This window comes from Kluyveromyces marxianus, chromosome 4 (assembly GCF_001417885.1).
Source record: "Kluyveromyces marxianus DMKU3-1042 DNA, complete genome, chromosome 4".
NCBI lineage: Eukaryota > Fungi > Ascomycota > Saccharomycetes > Saccharomycetales > Saccharomycetaceae > Kluyveromyces > Kluyveromyces marxianus.
The window spans coordinates 590,581-612,270 of record NC_036028.1 but is presented as its reverse complement, the minus strand read 5'-3'; the positions used below and the strand labels follow the sequence as shown (position 1 = coordinate 612,270).

Genomic DNA, 21,690 nt, shown 5'->3' with positions numbered 1-21,690 from the left:
TTATGGAAGAAAATCAATCTCAAAATCGTTTTTTTGAAAAAACATTAAAGTACATTATATTGTCCTTCCAATATGCATCTATCTGGATCATTATACTTGATATATTTTTCATCACTTCCATGTTGGTTGGTTGGAAATCTTTCCGGCGACTCTTTCCTAAGCCAAACTGCAGCTTTTGCCCAATCAATATTCAGTCTTTGGTAGAGTAAAAAAGTGATAATTATGCACAATAATTCAAAAAGCGCAACGACAAAACATAATGTTGTAGTAGTTGCAAGTCGTTCGGTGACATCGACAGATCCTTTTTTTTGGGGTAAAGAAAATTTGACTCCATGGATATAACCCCCACAAAAATATACAAAGCTCCATGTACAAAGGGCTGCCGCCACTAATGTAGATACACCTATTACAGCTATTACGGCTAGGCTGTAAAATTTCGGCCTGCTGTACCACACCCTTTTTACCAAATAATGAGAAAATAAACACACACCCAAACTATATGCGCTCAGCCAAAATACAACAGGCGAACCATTTTCTAAAACTCGGACTGGAAAAGAGAATAAAAAACCTCCAAAATTTATATAAGTCGAAAGGCAGTAGCATAAGGAAAGTGTTCGGCATTGTTTAAGTTTTCTGTTCACGCTCATGGTAACATTATTATTTACCTTTCAAAAATGTTTCTTATTTCTTCTAACAGGAATAATGTATCAATTTTACTATTGTTTCCCAAATACTCCCTATGTGTGTATATTTATATTATATATTTAATATTGTCACAATACCTTGACTTCTTTTGGGCAACGAACGACACTTGTCACAAGCCAATCCAGTTGAAATAAACCTCAGACAAAGAAAAATTCTAATATTACAGGCGCTCTATAAAAAGCACGTGACTCAAAAGCTTTTATGATTTTTTCTCTGAAAAACTTTTCTTCAACTCCCCATTCTCCGGTACCGGAGTTTACTTGATAATATAGGAAAAGAGCGCCTGTAAAGGAACATCAAGAAAGACTCATCGCATCAGTCTGAAAATTTGTCGACTTGGATACTGTCAAACAACTATAAAGGTACAGTATATAAAATAATAAAAAGAATCTGATTTAAAATTATGACTAAGTTTATTTTAATATCTAGTTAGTATACTCTCATTTTTCTTTGGTTCATTTTAAGAGGATAAGCGGCTTGTTTGTGAGCACTCTAGCGTATAATGTTTTCCCAATCGTGTGTAAGACGGTTTTCTACCACTAGAAATGTTGGTAAGAAGTTGAACAAATATTCTAATATTATTACTGGTCCTAAAGACCAAGGTGCATCACAAGCTATGCTTTATGCTACTGGTTTCAAGGATGAGGACTTTTCCAAGGCCCAGGTTGGTGTTGGTTCTTGTTGGTGGTCAGGTAATCCTTGTAACATGCATCTAATGGATTTCAACAATAGAATCACAGCATCTGTTAACAAGGCTGGTTTGAAGGGTATGCAATTCAATACCATTGGTGTTTCTGATGGTATATCTATGGGTACCAAAGGTATGAGATACTCTTTGCAATCCAGAGAAGTTATTGCAGATTCCTTTGAGACTATTATGATGGCTCAACACTACGACGCCAATATTGCTATTCCATCATGCGATAAGAATATGCCTGGTGTGTTAATGGCAATGGGTAGACACAACAGACCTTCTATTATGGTTTACGGTGGTACCATCCTACCAGGTTCTCCTACTTGTGGATCTGCTAAAATTCCTGAAAAGATCGACGTTGTTTCTGCATTCCAATCTTATGGACAATATCTTTCTAAGGAATTCAATGAAACCGAGAGATTGGATGTTGTCCAACATTCTTGTCCAGGTCCTGGTTCTTGCGGTGGTATGTATACCGCAAACACTATGGCTTCTGTAGCGGAGGTTTTGGGTATGACCTTACCAAACTCGTCTTCTTTCCCAGCTGTATCTCAAGAGAAGCTAGCAGAATGTGATTCCATTGGGGAGGCAATTAAGAAGACAATGGAATTAGGCATTACCCCACGTGATGTCATGACAAAGGAGGCATTTGAAAATGCAATTACCTATGTTGTTGCAACTGGTGGTTCTACAAACGCTGTTCTTCATATGGTAGCAGTGGCTTACTCCGCTGGTGTTAAGATTACCCCAGACGATTTCCAAAGAATCAGTGACAAGACACCTTTGTTAGGTGATTTCAAGCCTTCTGGTAAATATGTGATGGCGGACTTGATCAAGATTGGTGGTACTCAAGCAGTCATCAAATATTTGTATGAAGAAGGTCTTCTCCACGGTAACACCATGACTATTTCTGGTGAAACCTTGGCCGAAAGAGCTGCTAAGGCTCCAGCCTTAGCTGATGGTCAAGATATCATTCGTCCACTAAGTAATCCAATCAAGCCAAATGGTCACTTGCAAATTCTATACGGTTCCTTAGCCCCAGGTGGGTCCGTCGGAAAAATTACCGGTAAGGAAGGTACTTATTTCAAGGGTAAGGCTAGAGTGTTTGACGACGAACCAAGCTTTATTTCAGCCTTAGAAAAAGGTGAAATCAAGAAAGGTGAGAAGACGGTTGTTATAATTAGATACGAAGGTCCAAAGGGTGGTCCAGGTATGCCAGAGATGTTGAAACCATCTTCAGCTTTGATGGGTTACGGTTTAGGTAAGGATGTTGCCTTATTGACCGACGGTAGATTCTCTGGTGGTTCTCATGGTTTCTTGATCGGCCATATTGTTCCAGAAGCCGCCGAAGGTGGTCCAATTGGTTTGGTTTATGATGGCGACGAAATTATCATCGATGCTGATAACAATAAAATTGATCTTTTAGTCTCCGAAGAAACCTTAGCAGAGCGTAGAAGCAAATGGACTGCTCCAGCTCCTCGTTACACTAGAGGTTGTTTGTCAAAGTATGCTAAACTTGTCTCTGATGCCTCTCATGGATGTGTTACCGACTTGAACTAAACTAATTTATCCCTTTGTCGTCCATCAATGACGTTTTAAAATTATTAATTCTACGAATTTCGGCAACCACACTATAGTGATCATGACATTATGAATTGCCCAGGATTTACTATTTATTAAATATATATCAAGACATATTTATATATATATTGTACATAAAGTGCTTTTAGAGCCTCTATATAAATCTACATATCCATTGAATGGATGGTTATTTATCTCACAGGATATGCTTTTGTTTTTTGGTTGTTTTTTTTTTTTTCTGTGCAAGTCAACGGCCTCGCTCTATATCGTTGAAACTTTTTTTTTTTTCTTTCATGGATATTGGATATTAAACATTTATATACTAAAACTATTTCAATCTCAAAGAAATGTCCGATGAGCTGGGAAGAAAAAGGTTAAAAGACAACTCGAAGCTTGATCTTTGGGCTTGGATATCGCATCTTATTAAGGCTACATTATGCTATCAGAGGAGGGTATTTTCATAGGTGCTAATAAGCAAACTCAAGTTTCTGACTACAATGAACGCAAACAAATTGTTGCGTTCGGTGCAGGAAAGAACATTGCCTTGTGGAAACCTATGGATCCTTCGAATTTGGGTGTGTATAGAACATTGAAAGGACATGTAGCAGAAGTCACATGTATCAGGTTTGTAACTGGCACTGACCTAATGATTTCTGCTTCAGAGGATTTTGAAGTAAGAGTTTGGAAATTCGTCAATATTGATGGTGTTGAGACGGCAGATTGTATTCAAGTTCTTCATCATCATAGCCACACAATCACTACTGTTACTGTTCTAAACAACTTATTGGTTGTTGGTTGTGCAGATGGATCTACTTCTGTTTGGTCTTTCATTTCTGACCAATATGTGTTGCAACAAGAAGTTTCTCTAGGTTTTGGTGTGTTCCCACTTTGTCTGGCCTTACATATGGTCCAAGAGAACCACTACATTTTGGCAGTTGGTGGAACAAGTCCTAATATTTTCATTTACACTATTGTAACAAACTCTTTGGAAGTTACTTCAATCCAATTTGCGACAAAGTTAGAAGGCCATGAAGATTGGATAAAGAGTTTAGTGTTCCGGGAAGCGGCCCCTGGTGATTATTTGTTGGCATCGGGATCTCAAGATCGCTATATTAGACTTTGGAGACTAAAAATCAGTGATAAAGCTGACTCAGAGGTTAAAGAGAAGAATAAATTAACCTTGTTAACTAATAAGGTTTACAAGTTCAGTATTTCTCCAGTCGTACATGTTTCCATTAACTTTGAAGCTTTGATCATGGGACATGATGACTGGATTTCCTCATTACAATGGCATAAGACTAAATTACAACTTCTCACATCTACAGCTGATACTGCAGTAATGGTGTGGGAGCCAGATAATGTTTCCGGAATTTGGATATGTTCAGCCAGACTTGGTGAACTCTCCTCTAAAGGTGCCTCGACAGCAACTGGTTCATCTGGTGGCTTTTGGTCATGTCTGTGGTTTACTCATAATGAAAAAGATTTTATTTTAACTAACGGTAAGACTGGAGCGTGGAGAATTTGGACTTCAACTGACGGCATGATGTGGAACCAAGAATTAGGTATAACAGGTCCAACTAAATCTGTGACTGATGTATCATGGTCCCTTAATGGGGAATACCTTTTATCCACATCTTTGGATCAAACCACTAGACTCTATTCGGAATGGATATACGATGCTGATGGTAACAGAAGAACCAAGCCATCTTGGTGTGAAATGTCTAGACCTCAAATTCATGGTTATGATATGATTTGTGTGGAACCAATATCCAACACTAGATTTGTTAGTGGTGGTGACGAAAAAATCTTAAGATCTTTTGATGAGCCTAAAGCCGTTGCACTTTTGTTAAACAAGTTCAGTGGTGTTAGCATTGAGGAAGAGTCGCACCTTCCAGATTCTGCAGCCTTGCCTGCGTTAGGGCTTTCCAATAAGGCAACAAATGATGTGGACGAGAATGAATCAGATGAAGACCCAGATGCAAGGGAGACGGCAGAAACGAAAAATATATCCTATGACTTGATCAAGGAACTTCAAACACCGCCATTAGAAGATCAATTACAAAGACACACTTTATGGCCAGAAATTGAGAAATTATATGGTCATGGTTACGAAATTTCATGTCTTGATGTTTCAGAAGATAAAAAGCTCATTGCAACTGCGTGTAAGTCTAACAATGCACAACATGCTGTCATTAGGCTCTTTGATGCAGAGACATGGAATCAAATTCCCGAAGTCCTTTCCTTCCACAATTTGACAATCACTGGACTAAGATTCTCCAAAGACAATCGCTACCTCTTGAGTGTCAGTAGAGATAGACTATGGGCCTTATGGCAAAGAAATTTTGAAAATAACACATTTAAACTTGTATGTTCCAAGGAGAAGCCTCATGCTAGAATTATTTGGGATGCTGATTGGTTCCCATTGTCAGTCGGTCTAGCTTTTGTTACAGCTTCTAGAGACAAAACATTGAAGCTTTGGAGGATCGTTGACAAAGAAGGTAAAGAAGAAGTGGAACTGGAAAATACCATCAAATTCAACGAGCCTGTAACCGCAGTATCTGTACACAAAGAACTTTTCGATGATAGGGTTATAATAGCTGTCGGATTTGAGAGCGGTTCCATAGAAATCTTAGCATACAATAATGGTTTTACTCAACTCCAACCAGTAGATTCGAAAGTAACACCTGCAGATAAAATAAACCGTTTGAGATGGAGTAGTTTGACAAGGGAAGGGAAACTACTCTTGGGTGTCGCTAGTGCAGACACATCGGTACGTATATATTCTGTGAATAATGGTCTACTTCGTTGATAGATTTTTCTTAAATACTATATACTTATTTATATTGCAATCTAGTAGTATTTCGCATTCGTAACGTCCCAAGTAGGAATTAACTGTAAATACAGATACTTCATGCTTGATCCTGGCATACCTTGGCATAATGGCGAGAAGTACCAATGAACAACACCGCATCCAATATACAAAATAATGTAGATGAATATTTTTAGAATCTTATTGGTTGTAGCGAAAATGGAATCGATAACATAACCAAAACAGAAGATCGCAAATAACAAAGCAGGGACGTAATGATGAATGTAAGTAACCCTTCCCATAATAAAAAAGGGAATATAGTGGAAACACCAACCCAAAAACGGTAGTATTGCTGTGGATATAATACTCCAGATCTCATCTTCATTCAATTTTATAGATTGGCGTTGATACTTGAAATATTTCATCGCAAGTAAAATCAGTAGTATAGGGAGAGATAAAGTCGTTATCCATGTGTTAAATGGAGATCCGAGTAGATAGTATTTAACCGTTTCGTCACCCCAGTTACACATACGTAAACCGCGGTGTAATGTTGGCCATTCCCATGGTTCGCTTGCTAATTTGTCTTCTTTATCAAGATCCGGTATCAAAGCATTATTTGAAGCTGCCATTGCGAAATTTATAACAATGAAATCGGTCCAGAACCTTGATGGTGGAGGCGCAAATTTGTCGTCTAAAGGCAACTTCGGGTTAATATGATCCTCGATATTCCACCATGTGGATTTGTCATGATGATTCCAAGGATATTTACAAACGATTTCTCCTTGGTTATAGCCCCAACTTGGGTAGGATAAGCCAGTAGCAGCTAGGTAGCAACCCAACTCTTTATTCCTCAGCCGAAAGTTAGTCGTTAATGGATGAATCAATTCGATTTTTTCTAAGGTTTTGTTTTTGGTAGGCAACTGTTCTACAACTTCGATGACCCAGTCATCTTTGAAGTCGCCTACAATTTCATCGCCGTATCCAGAAACTTCATAATTTCCACTGGAAACATGTGAATCAATCTCATGGGTATGAAGATTATTTTTCGTGTTTTTATGTACCAAGCGTAAACTGTCTCCATCTTTCACAAGTATGGGATTGTTTTGGTATTCTTTCTCATCAATTGTCTTGCCTGATGATCTAGAAAATTTCAAGATCCAATTATTATTACTATCCCTATGGCCATAGCCTGTAATTTGGCGTTGGTTGGAACCTCCGGGATATGATTGAGGATGCGAGTGTAGAAGTCCTGGACTTAACCCATGTGATCTTAAAGTGATCTCTGAACCAAATGCGACATTTCTTGGTCCAGATTGAATCTCGTTCCCTTCTAGATTTGCTTGAAAGAGACTATGTGCAGATGAATCCCCTGGACCTGTTTTATAGAGCAACAAAAAATGAATCTTAAAGAACACCATGTACAAAAAGAATGGTAGCAGAATTAAAGTCACTATTCTAATGAGCCAGTGACCGATATATTTTGTTTTCGATATGCCCTTGTTCCAACGTAAGGAATACAATTCTAACACCGTGTAGACGCCGACAACTGCTGTTACAAAGACACCTACCCATTTCACTGAACACACACATCCTATCGAAATGCCAGTTGCAATGAGCCATAGTGCCCATTTCTTCGTGAATTGGTATTTCCTCAATCTGTACAGTTGTGTTAGGCAGTAGAATGTCAACAATGTAAAAAAGAGTAACATTGAATCAAGCAAAACGAATTTCCCCAAGACAATATATGAGTGCTCCAAGCAGACCATTAAAGCAACTAAATATACCGTCATCATATCAAAATTGAGATTTTTTGCAGCGTAGAAGGTTAATGGTGTGCATAGCGCGTTGAATACTGCGTTGTATTGTCTCATGAATTTAAAGTTCACTTCAGGTGGATAGGTTGTATTAGAATTGAATTCAAAGTTCCCATCAAAACCTGAAAGATACTCCCCTAAGGCAATTAACATTTTCCCTAATGGTGGATGCACATCATGGTAGAATTCATGTTTTATGTAATGTGATCCAAACTTTCCAAAATGAGCCTCATCCCATACAACAAGGTTATTTCGGTCAATTTTATAGAGTGTGAGAAGGAACGATAACACCGTTAGAGAAAAGCATACAATTTTGTGAATATAATGATCTCTATCACATAAAATTCTCTTCTTTATATTATTATTTTTGAACTTTTCTTGTGGTTCATTAAGTCCTAATAGATCATTTACATTTTCTGTGCCTTTAAAATGTTTCTTCCTCTCTCTTAATTGCAATTCCGATGACTGAGGTAAAAACCCAGATGCTCTCGAGATCATTCCCATATTGAATATTAGGTGATCATTCACAGACCTTCCTTAATGACCTTCTTTTTACTTTTTTGGTAAACATACTATTCATGATGCTCTTCTATTTGGTGTTGTTTTCATTACAGCACATTCGTGTATAGCGAAACGCTTCCAAATATAATTGTATATCTTCAAAAAGTCAGGTGACTAGTATAGTAGAAAGAGATAGTGAACAATATAACTGTTTATGCAACGCAGATCGACAGTGTATAGGTATTATGTGATCTGACATTTTATATAGAATTATCGCTACTATAATAGATAAATATAGGGTAGGGATTTAAATTAAAATGAACAACTAAAAGTTGCAATATTTGAAGTCCCTAACTGGTAAAAGTTCTTCAAACTTGATACACTGCCATAACGCATCTTGCTGTCTAGCTGAGTCGTTATAAACTTCATAAACTTTAGAAAGATACCACCACACAGCGGGAGTTTGATATCCTTCGATAGATCTGTCTACTAATTGTTCAAATAAGAACTTTAACCTTGCTACTGCGGATGAAGTTTGTAACGACGTTGATGAAGGACTATCTAGGCCTTGGTTCTCCAAAAGAGCAGGGTTTTGCTTCAGTTCCATATCAACGCCAAGGTTTTCCTCAGGGAACACTACTTTTGCAAGTCCTAAAAGAGCTTCTATAGAAGTAGAATCGAAATGAAGAACCTTTTCAAACTCGTGTAACGCTTTATCTGATTGTCCATTAGTTATCAACACATAACCATGGGCAATATTTTGATTCAAATTTACAAATTTTGTAGTAACATTCTTAAACTCTTTCAAGGCAGCATTGACGTTTTCAGTATCGTTATTCTCAAGGTAAAGCTCTAAAGCAAATAGCCAGATCATCTGTAGAAGATATTCATTGCTCTGATTATATTCCACTCCTAGTGACCTCTTTTCATCACTGAATAGCTGATTATATAGTTCAAAAACTTCAGGAAGGATTTCTAATGCATCTTGAAGAGCGAACATATCCCTTACAAGTTGTATCTGAGTTATTTTGATATTAATAAACTGCCATTTTTCTCCTACAGTAAATTCCCTGCCTTCATCGTATAAATCGCACATAGATTGGATGACTGAATTAATAATTTTAAAACTTACTTGCAAATCTTCGTTGATACAAGATTCGCATAATGCAAGAAGGTGCCAACTAGCAAAATGCTCTGGGTAATAAGGAAGGATATTTTTCTTCAAGTAGGTAATACATTGGTCAACTTGTCTTAACATAGCAAGATGATATGCGAACTTGAATTTTAGAGACACACTGGTATTAAAGGAAGTCTGAAGAGCATTTGTTAGGAAATAGAGTTGATCATTGTTCAATAATGTAGAAAGGTTGTTTTTGTTGGTTTCGTAGAGGGTCTCCCATGAATAAGAAATTACATTTGCAATGGGAATCGCAAGGCAAAGTTTTAGCGTTTCGGAGGCCCCTTCGATAACTTTTTCCTTCTCGACTATCGGGATTTTGTACTTCTCATGTAGACGTTGTAATAGGTGTAAGAAGTCAGAAGCCACAGTGGAGTGTATGTAAAATGGTTCATAATCCTTTTTGCAAGTTGATAAGATTACCTGGTACGAAGATACTAAGTCTATTAAGTCCGGATATTTCTTATTGAGTTCGTAGTGCTTGTTAGAATAGTTTACAAGATTTGTGAAGTTTAGTACACTTCTTTTCAAGTCCCTTTTCTGATAAAACAACATTGCTGTTTTAGCTACAGCGGTACTTTGGAAAGTTTTCTCTATGCTGTCAATGATGAACTGTTCCCATTCATTCTTCGCATTAGATGAATTTTGTAAAAAGTACTGCTGCAATACTATGTGGAACTGTTCTAATTCTGGGTTGTTAGACTTATCGGCACTGGGGAAATCACAAGATTTCAATAAAGATTGTCCATATGAGAACAAGTCGGTATCTGATGCGTGACCACTCACAGTAAGAAGGAGCCAATGGAATGGAGAAGTTGCCTTGAGATGAGAGAGATCCAGCTCTTTAACTATGGCTAACAAATAATACCATGTTAATCCGTCAGTTAGATGTGGGATACTCATATCTTTGGGGCTAAATTTGTCTACGTGGATGTTGCCGTTATAAAACATTCTTTCTAGCTCCAACATTTTGTAGAATCTCTTATATTGAGATTCCGTTCCCACAAGCTCTTTGGAGACATACGACGATGCGGTTTTCTTATCACCAATTTCTGAATAGATGACACCCTGAATGTTATCGGCGATATCCATATGCAAGCCTTTTGGGATAGCCTCAACCTTACTCAACTCCACCAATAAACTTTTCAACGCACTATTTTTCGTTTTCTCTGATACATGGACATGATAGTGTGCTCTGTGGTGAATAGAAAGCAATTGATCGAGTAAAGGATCTGACGATTGAAATACGTTAGAACCGATAAGCCTCGATTCCAATGCATGTTCGATTGAAGTATCGTTACCAATCTTACTATTAATTTTGACACCCTTCGTCATTTTCCAGATGTTGTAGTTTTCCGACTCCAATGTAGTAAATTTGATAGTTCTAATTTTCGAATTGAACCATGTTTGATCTCAGGTTGTATTGAAGTACAGCCTATTTTTTAGAAATTGCATTGTTTAAGGTTCAACTTTTTAGTATTTGGAGCCTTTCCAAGAAAATGAAAAAAAAAAATGAGATAAATTACCCTGAAAGGCTCAAACGTTTTCTAGAGGTGACTAGGCGGGACGTTCCTGCTCACCATCTTTTATTTATTGTCTGGTCCGATCTCTTCATATATTAGGGTATTACGGCGTAAAATTATATCTACATATATTTTATTCTGTAATTAGATAATATCTCTATGTTGATTCAGATATATGATAAATGTAGATACTAATTAATTAACCCGAAAGTGCTTATTTCTTGGTGTCACTGCCTGGAGTGCCAGTTGTTTCTGGTTTCTTCTTTTTCTTTGCAGCATCAATAACCTCCACTTTGACTTCTTTCATTCCCTTCTCTTCTAACAACGAGTGGATATATGCTTCCACTTCGTCTGCTAGATCACCTTGGACAATAACTTCTTCCTTCTTTTCCGCGTTCTTGGAGATAGAACAACCGGTAGCAAACTTGGATGCAAATGTCTTTGAGAGTTTCTTCATGTCAATTTCAAAGACTTCAAGACCGGAGATAGCGATCATGCACTTACGCTTGGTTCTTGCTTCCCTCTTGATAATAACCTTAGATGATAATTTCTTGGCTAGTTCTCTCTCTTCCCTTGCTTGTTGCTTCCTCTCCAGCTTTTCTAGTGCCTTTTCAAGCTTTTCTTCTCTTTCACCTCCAATTGAGGATTCGGCTAGTTGTTTGGCAACTTCTTCGGTATCATCTCCGTACCATTTGGCATACAAATCTGGGTGGTTTTCCTCTAACCAAGCCTTACAACGCTTAAACTTACCAGAAAACTCACAATATTCGGTTGGGTAACCACAGACACCACAGTACACAACGTTGGTTAATGGCATTTTTTTTGTCTTTGTTCGATATGAGAGGTCCTGTGTAGTACTATTTTGTAAGATATAACTACTCTTTTCAACGTGTAACAACTAGCCATCAAATGCTCATCGGATTAATTTTACTTTTTTTTTTTTGGGGTCTCGTCGTGTATAATTCTTATTTTGTATATGTCATTTTTCAAGCCGAACTGATCTGAACCTGAGACTAAACCCTATGCATAATTGCATTGTTTTCCGGGAAGTAGCTGTCTAATCTTATATGGCTAGTCAGTGAGCAGTGCTAACGGCATTTATATAACGATGGAAAATGGACCCAACGACGACTTCGTTACCGATACAGTGATCATCACAAGTAAGACGCAGGACGTGTGTTCTGCGCCTTTATTCGATCAGATTGTCGATAAAGTACAGGACGACGTAGTGGATGAAAGCCAGGTTTATGGGTCGAAGGCCGTGCAGGTGATAGCGCTTACTGGTTTCAAGCGGGTTCTTGTTATATCACCAACATACCAAATCAGCCGCAAGGTGAAGGCTTTGGGGGAACACTTTCCCGAATGTAAATTCGGGTACTCTATTATTGATCACGTGCCAGATCCAAAATCAATGCATATGGTAACCCGTACCAAGACGTTTCTGGAGGTGCCTGAGTCGAAGACGGTGTTCTTGATATCACCACCAGCGTCCCCGCCACCCGATTTCGACTACTCTCGACTGGAAGATTGGCCAAACCGTGACACGGGCCACGGCCATGGAGAATCAGTAGAAACTCCAGATCCTAAACCGAAATCATCTACGGATTCCGCTGTAAACGACAAAAAAGCCGATTCCTACACCAAAAAGAAAGTGCTTGATAACGGCCGCTTTAAAATATTCGTAGAAAGCTCAGATGACGGTTCCGAAAGCCCGACCGATCTTCATCGCGTTAAAACGTCAATGCCTCCCGTCTCGACTTTTGACGATATAGAGGACTGATTTAATTCATGGGCCTACCTATCTACCATGTAACCTGTGCACAGACGGCGCATGTACTTGCGATCTGCGGAATTGATCTGCGAAGAAAGAGGGGCCTTGCAACGGGAGACCTCGACAGGGCTTGAGTCTGGCGCTAGTTTTTGTATCACATGACATATATTACCCGGATACATAATCATCGTTAACGAACCAATCACACAAGAGTCTACATTCTCAGCTGTCACATCACAGTAGGGGTCGCGCTGGCGCGGGTGCTGGCGTCGATTTCCGTTTTGGAGCGTGTTGGAGCAAAACAAAACGCGCACGCGCCATACTACTGTGCCTAGCTGTCTCTGACAGAATGTGGTTTTCGAGCTTCAGCTTCTCTGCTCGTGCATCGCGCTCGACTGAGTAAAGCTCGGTTTTGTCGGTTTTATGTGTTATTGTCGTTTTTTCTGTCGACCGGTAAATAATATCACACTCTGCTGCTACTATACAAGGCGAATCGAGAATACGTCCCGGCAAGAAGGGTTTTGAGGAGGATTTAAGTAATAGGATTAGGTAGTGCAATAGGCTACTATGTAGTTATTCTTGTAGTATTTCGAATGTCAATGTATGATCTGCGTGCAAGTACTAAAGAAATAAGAGCTGGTGTAGGAAAAAAAAAGGTCGGGGTTGTTAGTAGTGTTTTTTTCGGTCCCACCCCATTTATGTGGTAGGATATGTAGTAGGACTTCATTTCATGCATAATAAGTTGTATGATTTTTCTTGATACCACTTTTTTTTTTTTTTTTTTTTTTTTTTTTTTGTTTGAACACTTTCTATCAAATAGAATTCGAGTATATCTATCGGAAAAAGTTGAAATTTGAAAAAATGAAAGTTAATAGTTCACAGCTAAAGTTTTAACAAATTGTTAACTTGTGATAGCTACACACATTTATCCTTTAAGTTTAGAACTATTAGTATTTGAAAAGCCGGTGTTTCTTGTACTTCGTTTTTACGCAAAGGAAACTAGTTGTGAAACCCTAAGAATAAATAACAACCATTCACTAATCAAGAAAGATGTTTTCCAGAAGTTTGTTGAGAGCTGCTATGCCAGCTAGAACTGTTGCTCCAGTCATGCTAAGATCTGCTGCTGCTGCTCCAAGAATGGCTCAGTTGCCATCTCAATTCGTTGCTGTCAGAAACTACTCTGCTCACGAAGAAGAAACCTTTGAGGAGTTCACTGCCAGATACGAAAAGGAATTCGAAGAAGCTTACGATTTGTTCGAAGTCCAAAGAGTGTTGAACAACTGTTTCTCTTACGATTTGGTTCCAGCTCCAGCTGTTATCGAAAAGGCTTTGAGAGCTGCTAGAAAGGTCAACGACTTGCCAACTGCCATCAGAGTCTTCGAAGCCTTGAAATACAAAGTCGAAAACGAAGAGCAATACAAGGCTTACTTGGACGAATTGAAGGATGTCAGAGAAGAATTGGGAATTCCATTGAAGGAAGAATTGTTCCAACATTAATGAAAATGCATTAATGCAACTGAAATTTCAAACCATTATTTCTCTCTGAGGCGATCTGCTTTCACTAGCGGTCGCTGCAATTTTTCCATTCATTATTTACAGGATCATATTCTCAAACCCTTAATGCACATTCAAAGAAAAGATTTTACCAGCAAAAGTCAAAAATAATATCTAAAGATTTACTATTATATTTATATCATCATTATATATGTTATACTGACACAAAATTCAATAACTTAGACAGTAATTGTTGTCGTGTATATTACTCTTCGCGTTGTAAGGAAATGGAGGATTAATTCATAGGTGCAAAAAGCAACTGCATGAATCCTTTGGCAAGCTAGATACGATCAACAGTCTTGTTTCTGTGCAGTATAATAAATGCGTTTTGTTATGTAGATACAATGGTTGTAGATACGAGTATAGATATGTCACTACAGCTGTCCTCCTGACTAACGTGTCAAGTTATCTAAATCATTCGTCGTCACTGTCCATCCATGCTGCTCTCCCCCTTTTACTCGATATTCTCCCGTCGTCATCGTCGTCGTCGTCATCCTCATCACCTTCGTCGTCCCCAGAATCCTCACCATCCTCATCGTTGTTTCTCGTACCAGACGCCTTGGAAACTTCTTCGTCAGATTCTTCATCAGAATATATTCCAACAGGCTTTCTGCGATTGGTTTTGGGTTCAGCATCGGAATCACTCTCGTAGTCACTGTCACTATTTTCATCTTCTGACTCACTATGTCTTCCCTCATTGACCTCTTCTACAGCGTCGAACCAATCACTATAAACATCAACTGGTTGCGAAAGTCCGTTAATACGTGTTTGGAACGACTGCCCACAAATTTTACAATGTAGTGACCCAATATTATTTTTTTTATCCATCGTTACACTCACAGAGCGCTCGTGGTTACAAAATAGACAATTGAACGCCGTATCCAACCTCTGGACCACTTTCTTGGCTGGACCTCTAGATGACTTCTTTCTTTTACCCATTGTTCCTCAGCTAATTATTAGATTAATGAATATATCTCAAGTCTCACGAGAGCTATTGAATTTGTTTAGGTTACACCAGGATATTATCAGATCCGAATTATCAATGGTTGCTATATCCCAAAAGTCAGTGTGTTAAAATGAAAAAGGGAATAAAGTACAGTTAGTTCCGCCCTCAGATAACAAGAAATGAGTCTATTTCAATAGCCCCAGAAGTGCAAAGCAATATCCAGATTTTCTATCTATCAAGTGAGCTGATACACGCTAGCGTTCTCTCCTAAAAGCAGTCTTTAAAAATATGAAAAGAAAACATTGTTCCAAAACTCTTAAGTGTATTCTTAACTCACAGTGTATGTATTTTTTTTTATGTAGACCGGCCTCTACATGGGGCCTGCCTGGGTAGTTTCACCAAATTTCATGAAAAGTTTAATATCACCGTGTACGTGTTTGAGCCTCTCTATCTTAAGCACCTTTTCTATGAAAAAAGCAATTTCTAATTTTCAGAGTATTTGCGTACGAAACTAGACAGGCTAAGAGACGGAAAAAATTTATTCAGAATAGCTAGCTCATCGCATCTCATCTCATCTCATCTCATCACTTGAAAAGGTGTGATAACGAAAGGAGGAAAGGTTCAATACTCCATACACAAGTCTTTTGAAGTAAGTTCAGCTTCTTGCGAATCAGTAGGTGAATAACAACTAAGGCAAAGATGGCAGTGAGAACTAAAAAGAGCAAGAGCAGTAACACCAAGAAGGAAGCCTCCTCCAATGGGCCATCCTCATCTACCAGAAGTAAGACCAATAAGGGAAACACTAAGCAATCTGCTGAAACTGAGATCATTCCAGTAGAGAGAGTTATGAACGCTGTTAAGAGCTTGCAAGAATACTTGAAAGAACATGGAACTGACGAGAGTTCGTTGCTTGACGATTCGGAACTAAAGTCTCAATTGCAATTGGTTGTCGTCAACACCGAATCGTTTTCTGGTTCTTTGAAGAATTTCAAGCCTAAACTAGTCACAGTCCCACACTCCGTTTATAAGCCATGGAAGGAAGCAAGTACTACTATGGTGAAAGATTTCAAGACTCTATTGATTTTAAAGGATGCTGACGCCAATGCTGTATCATCAGATGATCTAATCGATCTACTTCCAGAACATATTACCATCGATTCTATCGTGACTGGTAAGGATTTGAAAACAAAATACAAAGCATTCGAAAAGAGACGTGCTTTTGTACAGGACTTCTCTTTGATCTTGGCTGACGACTCCATCGTAACAGCGTTGCCAAAACTATTAGGAGGAAAGGCTTACTCTAAGCTAAGCACTACTCCAATTGCTATCAATACAAGATCGGATAACAAGTTCAACAAAACAACTTTGGTAAATAGCATCAAGAAGGTTTACGATACAAAGATCCCAACCAAGATCCCAAGAGGAAACACTCTAAATGTTCACCTAGGTTCTTTGGAATGGTTCTCACCAGAACAATTAGCCGAAAACATCGTATCAGTTGCTAAGCAGTTTATTGAAAAGTACAACATTAGAACAGTCCTACTAAAATCAAACGAGTCTCCAGTCTTGCCATTATACGTGAACCTCGATGTGTTGGATACCTTGGTTAAATCCAAGCAAGATTCAAAGGTCTCCGTCGAATCTGACGTTGTTGAAATCGACGGTGTTGAGATACAGCTATCTCAATTCGACAAGTCTTTGTTGCAAATTGCTAATCCTGATGAACTAGACACCCTATTTGCCAAGCAAATCAAACAAGCAAAGAGAAACTTGGAAGAAGTGGAGAAAGAAGAAGAGAAAGAGAAGGAACACAAGGAAGTAGCCCATGTGTCAAACAAGAAACAAAAGAAGGCCGCTAAATAGATAATCTTGCAGATTAGAAATAACTCGGTCCTTCTTCGAATTCTACCTTAAGTTACTCGTTAGCACTAGAGGAAAGAAAAGAAAAGGAAATAAGTGTCCTACTCACTCATACATATAATATCTGTAATTTACTTACATCCATGCACAAGTATGTGGTGTATGTGCTGGTATAACCCCCTGTATATTAATAAACTAGTGACATAACAGATGACGGATATTGACGCACAATTATATCCATTGTTCAGTGGTTCTTAACTAATCTTTCTTCTCTTAGCTGTTCTTTTTTTTTTGATTCATGTTTTTGGGAGTACTCTGGGCGTCTGTTTTTTTTTTTTTTTTTTTTTTTTTTTTTTTTTCTTTCTATGGAATGTCAAAGTGTCACAAAAATGATGATCTTTGGGAATAATGTAATAGCGTCAATTTAATTTATATTAAGCTTAAAATTGAATGAAAGTAATCGTTTTCTTAAAGCCATGATCTATTGGCACTTTAATATATGATTTTAAGGGAATCATTATTACAAAAATCCAAGAGACTTCGATTTAAGTTCACGTATAAATTAAATGAGATGCTAGAAAACATAGAGCAAATCATCCAGACTTTTCAAACAAGAGTGGATTCCTTACAAAATGATTGGAATGTTTTGAGCGATGCAGTAACTGATGATAATAGCCCAAGTGTGAGTAGCCAGATATTTCTGCTTAAATCCAAATTGGATTTAATTCAGCAACAGCATACCAGTATTATCGTTGATTTGGGGATGATAAAGACCCATTTTCTACCTCAGGAAGAGGACCTCAATAATCAATTTTTAACTGAAGAAAACCACGAGTCATTGTCTGAGAATAAAGAAAACCGGGTCCCAATTTTAGACGAAGATGACGAGGAAGAGGAAGAAAATGGGACGGAAAATGGAAGCATTTCCCTTCGAATCCCAAAAATATTCAAAGAAGAATTCAAGAATGAAGTTCTTTTCAGCAATTCTAATAAAGAATCAATAAGCTCAATGCAACAAAATGCGAAATATAAAGTGCTGAAGTCTCTGTATCAAAACAAATCCAAAATAACTTCTTCTTCTTCTTCTTCCCCCAAGGACATTTCCAATTTTGATAATTATCAATTGGTTATGAGTGATTGTCCAAAGAGTGTTCATGACTTATATCAAGAGTTTTACACAGACACAAAAGTTCAAATCATGCATTTTGAAGAGAAGTACGGCGTCGGGCAGTTGTCAAAGCTTCCTAAGCTACGCACATACCAACGCCGGAATGCTTTGGTAAATGCCATCAATAAATACGCCAAAGGGAAAGGAATAGGAATTGATGAAGCCATAGATCACTTTCAAGGAATTGTAAACGAAAATGAAAAAACTATACCCTGGTTATACAATAACCTAGCAAAAATTTTGGAGCGCTACGGCATTGTACAGTGAATACAGGTATCTTCTTTAAATATGACATAGTTGATTCAAAGCTGCTGCATGGTATTTTTTGTATGCGTGTGACATTTGGTTTTTCTGGTTCCTAGTATGCTACGGCTTAATTGAAACAGGCTATCAGAAAGGTTGAAATGCAAATAAGTCTTTTATTATTAACTAAACAAGAGTACATAGTAGTAGTATAAACACATGATGATGTATGAAAAAGTAAAAAGGGAAAAAAAAGTACAAAAGTTAAAAGTGTACAAGGGCCTCTCTCGGTTCGATGAGGAATACACTGAGTTGCTCCTTGTTATTAGCGGTATTCCTTTGGCTTTTTCTTCCAAATATTCTATAAAGATATCAAACTGCAGTTCCTTCGCTGTTACGGGATTTAGCAGCACGAATGATGTCTTTCCAGTTGCAATGGAAGACAGCGTAACTCTGACACACACTCATTACTACTAAAGCAGATGTTATACCCAACCATAGACCTTTGACGCCTAAGTTGCAATAGAATGTAAGTGTGTACGACATTGGTATACCGATACAGTAGAAGGCGAAAACATTGATTATACCACCGATTTTTTGTTGGCCTTGACCTCTTAGGCAACCGGCCGTGGATGCATTGAAGGCGTCAAATATTTGCATGAAAGCTAATATTGGGAGCGCGCCTGTGACCAAGTTAACGACTTTCACGTCCGAAGAGAAGAGATTTGCTATAACGTATCTAGCCTTGTAGATTAATGCCATATTCAACGAACTTATGATAAACGAAAGTAATAACGAAATCTTGCATGTAATCACACAGCTTTTGTACAAAGACGCACCCACAAAGTTTGCTACTCTGGTAGACGTAGAAATGGAAATTGCAAATGGAATTTGGTATGCTAGGGATGCGACAGTAGAAATAATTGATTGGGCAGCTAATTCATTTGTGCCTAAATGAGATGCAAACACAGTTAGAATTTCGAACCCTAGGAATTCTGCCTCCACCATTATTATACCGGGCAATGCTAAACTGAACATTTTTTTGAAGTTTTTGAAAATTTGATGAGGCTTAATTAGACCGCCCCAACATTTCATTGGATTGATTTCGTTTCTTGTGAAGTAAGTATATGCAAACAAGCCTAACGTCATTAACCAATAATTGAGCACCACACTTATTGGTGCACCTAGGTATCCAATACCTATATTTTTATCCCATACCAATAGATAGTTCATGATGGCGTTTAGCGGAGCGCAGACCAGCAATACAATACTGGAGGCGTGGAAAATCCCTTGACACTGTAAAAATCTCTTACCGCACTCAAATAATATGAAGCCAGGAATACCTAAAGACACGACTTGTAAATATTTAGCAGCCAATGCACAAAGTTCTCTTTCTGGGATAAATAGTGAGAGTACCTGTTCAGACCACTGCCACCACACGAATAGAATTGGAATGGATAGCAATATAGTAATAATAGCACATCTCTGGAACAAAACACCTACAAGATGGTAACGATTGGCGCCATATGCTTGGGCGCATAATGTATCTAAACAAGTACAAAGACCTTGGATAGCCGCAAACCCTGTAATATTTGCTGTCATGGATCCCAAAGTAACAGCGCCTAGCTCATTACTACCCAAGTGCGACACAGAGAAAATGGATGCTAAAGAAAGCGAATTCTGCAACACGAATGTGACAACTAGCGGCAATGCATTGGTCGTAATGACAGAAGCCTCCCTTTTATAAGTCGTAGTAATCTGTTTCCCGGATTCGATTGCGTCTTCCCACGTTTCTATGACCTCCCTGTCGTCTTCGAACGATGGTGTATTTCCTGTTAATGAATTATAGGCCGTAGATTCCCTGGTCTCATGCTCGTGTGTTGTGTCGTACAGCTTGTTGTCGACTAGCAAATCCCGTTCTTCTTGAATCAAATTTTTTGGCAAAGAAGACCTCAATTCCAAATTCCCAGTGCTACCTCTGTTATTATGGTCGGTTTCCTCAGTAGAGCCGTACTCTTGTTGCAAAGTACGAGAGTTATTAGTTGCCAAGAGAGACTCTTCGTCTAAATCACTCTCCAAAAACGTCTGTGCCTTGTCTCCAGGTATGTAATCCTGTGGAGAGAAAAGCCCTGCTTTACCATTACTATTGGAGTATATCACTGACGATCTCCTCTCCTGCGTAGTGTGCTTGAACTGCTTCGACATCTCAAATTAGAAGAACGACAAAGCACAGGATAAAAAAAAATAAGAACTCACACACTCACACACACAAACGATTGAATCAATATATCTACCACTCTTAACTCAGTCCAAGAAACACTGAGAAGCGATAAACTTTAAGAATGCTCTGTATATGTATGACTCTGCGATGGTAGTCGTACGTTTTTTTTAAAAAATTTACTTTACTCTGGCTTTCAACACAGTATTTCTCTCCTTTCAAAATTATGCTTACCTTCGAGTCTCCAGAGAAAAATATCTCCTCTATATTAAGCCTGTGTTTGAGAGTTCTTACACTTCTGCAGGCTCCCTAACCTCTTGGATTATATACGTCTTAAGGCTACTTGTTATATTGCCTTTTCTCTCTATATTCTCTTTTTTTTTTTTTTTTTAAAAGTGAATAATAATTTTTCATTTTAATAAAAAAAGAAACTTATTCTCTGCATCACTACCGATACACAGAGACTTCAGAGACAAACAGCCAAACAGCCAGACAACCACCCAGCCAGTTCAGCTCGTTAGCCACTCCTATAGACGGACCTGCTTATTCTGCAGTAACTGTAGCCTTCGGATGCAGCATACAGGAAGGGAAAAAAAAGTAAAAAGTAGGTTTTTAAGAAAGCGGTGTAGACCTTGCACGCAGTAAAGCATTGTGGTATAGGTCAATGCCTCCTCGAGCGGCCTGAAGTCGTTGTGACTGCAGATCTTTAGGAAAAAAAAAGCGGCAGGAGAGACCCGACATAGCTCAGTTCGTAGGACCGGTCCGCACATACGGTGTGAACTACAAACTGCGTAGGTAGCCCGTTTTCTTTCTTTTTCTAACAAACAATAGCAGTGCCAGGATATCTTGTGAAGAACATCAGACACTCAATATGGAAAGCGCAGACTCGCTTTGTTGTTCACCCTACCCTAATATTATTCCCTATAGTGTGAGTACTCAGATATGTGTTGTGCATATAAAATGTGTGCTTGCTTGTAGGCGAACTTAAGGTGCCAAGAGGGTTTGTTCTTACCCGGACATAAAAGAAGAATTTTTGTTTCTTGTCGTAAGGTTGGTTTGTTTGTTTTTTTTCCAGGAAGTCGGACAAAGCGAGAGAGAGAGAGAGAGAGAAATTCGTGATTTTGGA

The 21,690-nt window shown here is 38.4% G+C and overlaps 12 protein-coding genes across 12 annotated transcripts; 6 read left to right on the top strand and 6 right to left on the bottom strand.

Moving 5' to 3' along the window:
• Nucleotides 1–44: 44 nt before the first annotated feature.
• Nucleotides 45–647, bottom strand: KLMA_40260 (uncharacterized protein; the record flags this gene model as incomplete). Its single annotated transcript, XM_022819553.1, has 1 exon — nucleotides 45–647. One exon carries the CDS (start codon nucleotides 645–647, stop codon nucleotides 45–47), a length of 603 nt encoding a protein of 200 aa, XP_022676107.1.
• Nucleotides 648–1,207: 560 nt separating this feature from the next.
• On the top strand, nucleotides 1,208–2,959 carry ILV3 (dihydroxy-acid dehydratase ILV3; the record flags this gene model as incomplete). Its single annotated transcript, XM_022819552.1, has 1 exon — nucleotides 1,208–2,959. One exon carries the CDS (start codon nucleotides 1,208–1,210, stop codon nucleotides 2,957–2,959), a length of 1,752 nt encoding a protein of 583 aa, XP_022676106.1.
• Nucleotides 2,960–3,416: 457 nt separating this feature from the next.
• On the top strand, nucleotides 3,417–5,789 carry ELP2 (Elongator subunit ELP2; the record flags this gene model as incomplete). The annotated part of the gene is made up of 1 exon (XM_022819550.1): nucleotides 3,417–5,789. The coding sequence occupies one exon, from the start codon at nucleotides 3,417–3,419 to the stop codon at nucleotides 5,787–5,789; it is 2,373 nt and encodes a 790-aa protein (XP_022676105.1).
• A 41-nt stretch (nucleotides 5,790–5,830) lies between these two features.
• PMT6 (dolichyl-phosphate-mannose-protein mannosyltransferase PMT6) lies at nucleotides 5,831–8,107 on the bottom strand (the record flags this gene model as incomplete). Its single annotated transcript, XM_022819549.1, has 1 exon — nucleotides 5,831–8,107. One exon carries the CDS (start codon nucleotides 8,105–8,107, stop codon nucleotides 5,831–5,833), a length of 2,277 nt encoding a protein of 758 aa, XP_022676104.1.
• Nucleotides 8,108–8,429: 322 nt separating this feature from the next.
• On the bottom strand, nucleotides 8,430–10,616 carry YPP1 (Ypp1p; the record flags this gene model as incomplete). Its single annotated transcript, XM_022819548.1, has 1 exon — nucleotides 8,430–10,616. The coding sequence occupies one exon, from the start codon at nucleotides 10,614–10,616 to the stop codon at nucleotides 8,430–8,432; it is 2,187 nt and encodes a 728-aa protein (XP_022676103.1).
• A 402-nt stretch (nucleotides 10,617–11,018) lies between these two features.
• TMA22 (Tma22p) lies at nucleotides 11,019–11,621 on the bottom strand (the record flags this gene model as incomplete). The annotated part of the gene is made up of 1 exon (XM_022819547.1): nucleotides 11,019–11,621. The coding sequence occupies one exon, from the start codon at nucleotides 11,619–11,621 to the stop codon at nucleotides 11,019–11,021; it is 603 nt and encodes a 200-aa protein (XP_022676102.1).
• Nucleotides 11,622–11,912: 291 nt separating this feature from the next.
• On the top strand, nucleotides 11,913–12,584 carry RCN1 (Rcn1p; the record flags this gene model as incomplete). Its single annotated transcript, XM_022819546.1, has 1 exon — nucleotides 11,913–12,584. One exon carries the CDS (start codon nucleotides 11,913–11,915, stop codon nucleotides 12,582–12,584), a length of 672 nt encoding a protein of 223 aa, XP_022676101.1.
• A 1,041-nt stretch (nucleotides 12,585–13,625) lies between these two features.
• On the top strand, nucleotides 13,626–14,072 carry COX6 (cytochrome c oxidase subunit VI; the record flags this gene model as incomplete). The annotated part of the gene is made up of 1 exon (XM_022819545.1): nucleotides 13,626–14,072. The coding sequence occupies one exon, from the start codon at nucleotides 13,626–13,628 to the stop codon at nucleotides 14,070–14,072; it is 447 nt and encodes a 148-aa protein (XP_022676100.1).
• A 471-nt stretch (nucleotides 14,073–14,543) lies between these two features.
• Nucleotides 14,544–15,068, bottom strand: ELF1 (Elf1p; the record flags this gene model as incomplete). Its single annotated transcript, XM_022819544.1, has 1 exon — nucleotides 14,544–15,068. One exon carries the CDS (start codon nucleotides 15,066–15,068, stop codon nucleotides 14,544–14,546), a length of 525 nt encoding a protein of 174 aa, XP_022676099.1.
• A 706-nt stretch (nucleotides 15,069–15,774) lies between these two features.
• On the top strand, nucleotides 15,775–16,938 carry CIC1 (Cic1p; the record flags this gene model as incomplete). Its single annotated transcript, XM_022819543.1, has 1 exon — nucleotides 15,775–16,938. The coding sequence occupies one exon, from the start codon at nucleotides 15,775–15,777 to the stop codon at nucleotides 16,936–16,938; it is 1,164 nt and encodes a 387-aa protein (XP_022676098.1).
• Nucleotides 16,939–17,434: 496 nt separating this feature from the next.
• KLMA_40250 (transcription activator GCR1-like domain-containing protein) lies at nucleotides 17,435–18,370 on the top strand (the record flags this gene model as incomplete). Its single annotated transcript, XM_022819542.1, has 1 exon — nucleotides 17,435–18,370. The coding sequence occupies one exon, from the start codon at nucleotides 17,435–17,437 to the stop codon at nucleotides 18,368–18,370; it is 936 nt and encodes a 311-aa protein (XP_022676097.1).
• A 348-nt stretch (nucleotides 18,371–18,718) lies between these two features.
• On the bottom strand, nucleotides 18,719–20,551 carry ERC1 (MATE family efflux transporter; the record flags this gene model as incomplete). The annotated part of the gene is made up of 1 exon (XM_022819541.1): nucleotides 18,719–20,551. The coding sequence occupies one exon, from the start codon at nucleotides 20,549–20,551 to the stop codon at nucleotides 18,719–18,721; it is 1,833 nt and encodes a 610-aa protein (XP_022676096.1).
• Between the last annotated feature and the right edge of the window lie 1,139 nt (nucleotides 20,552–21,690).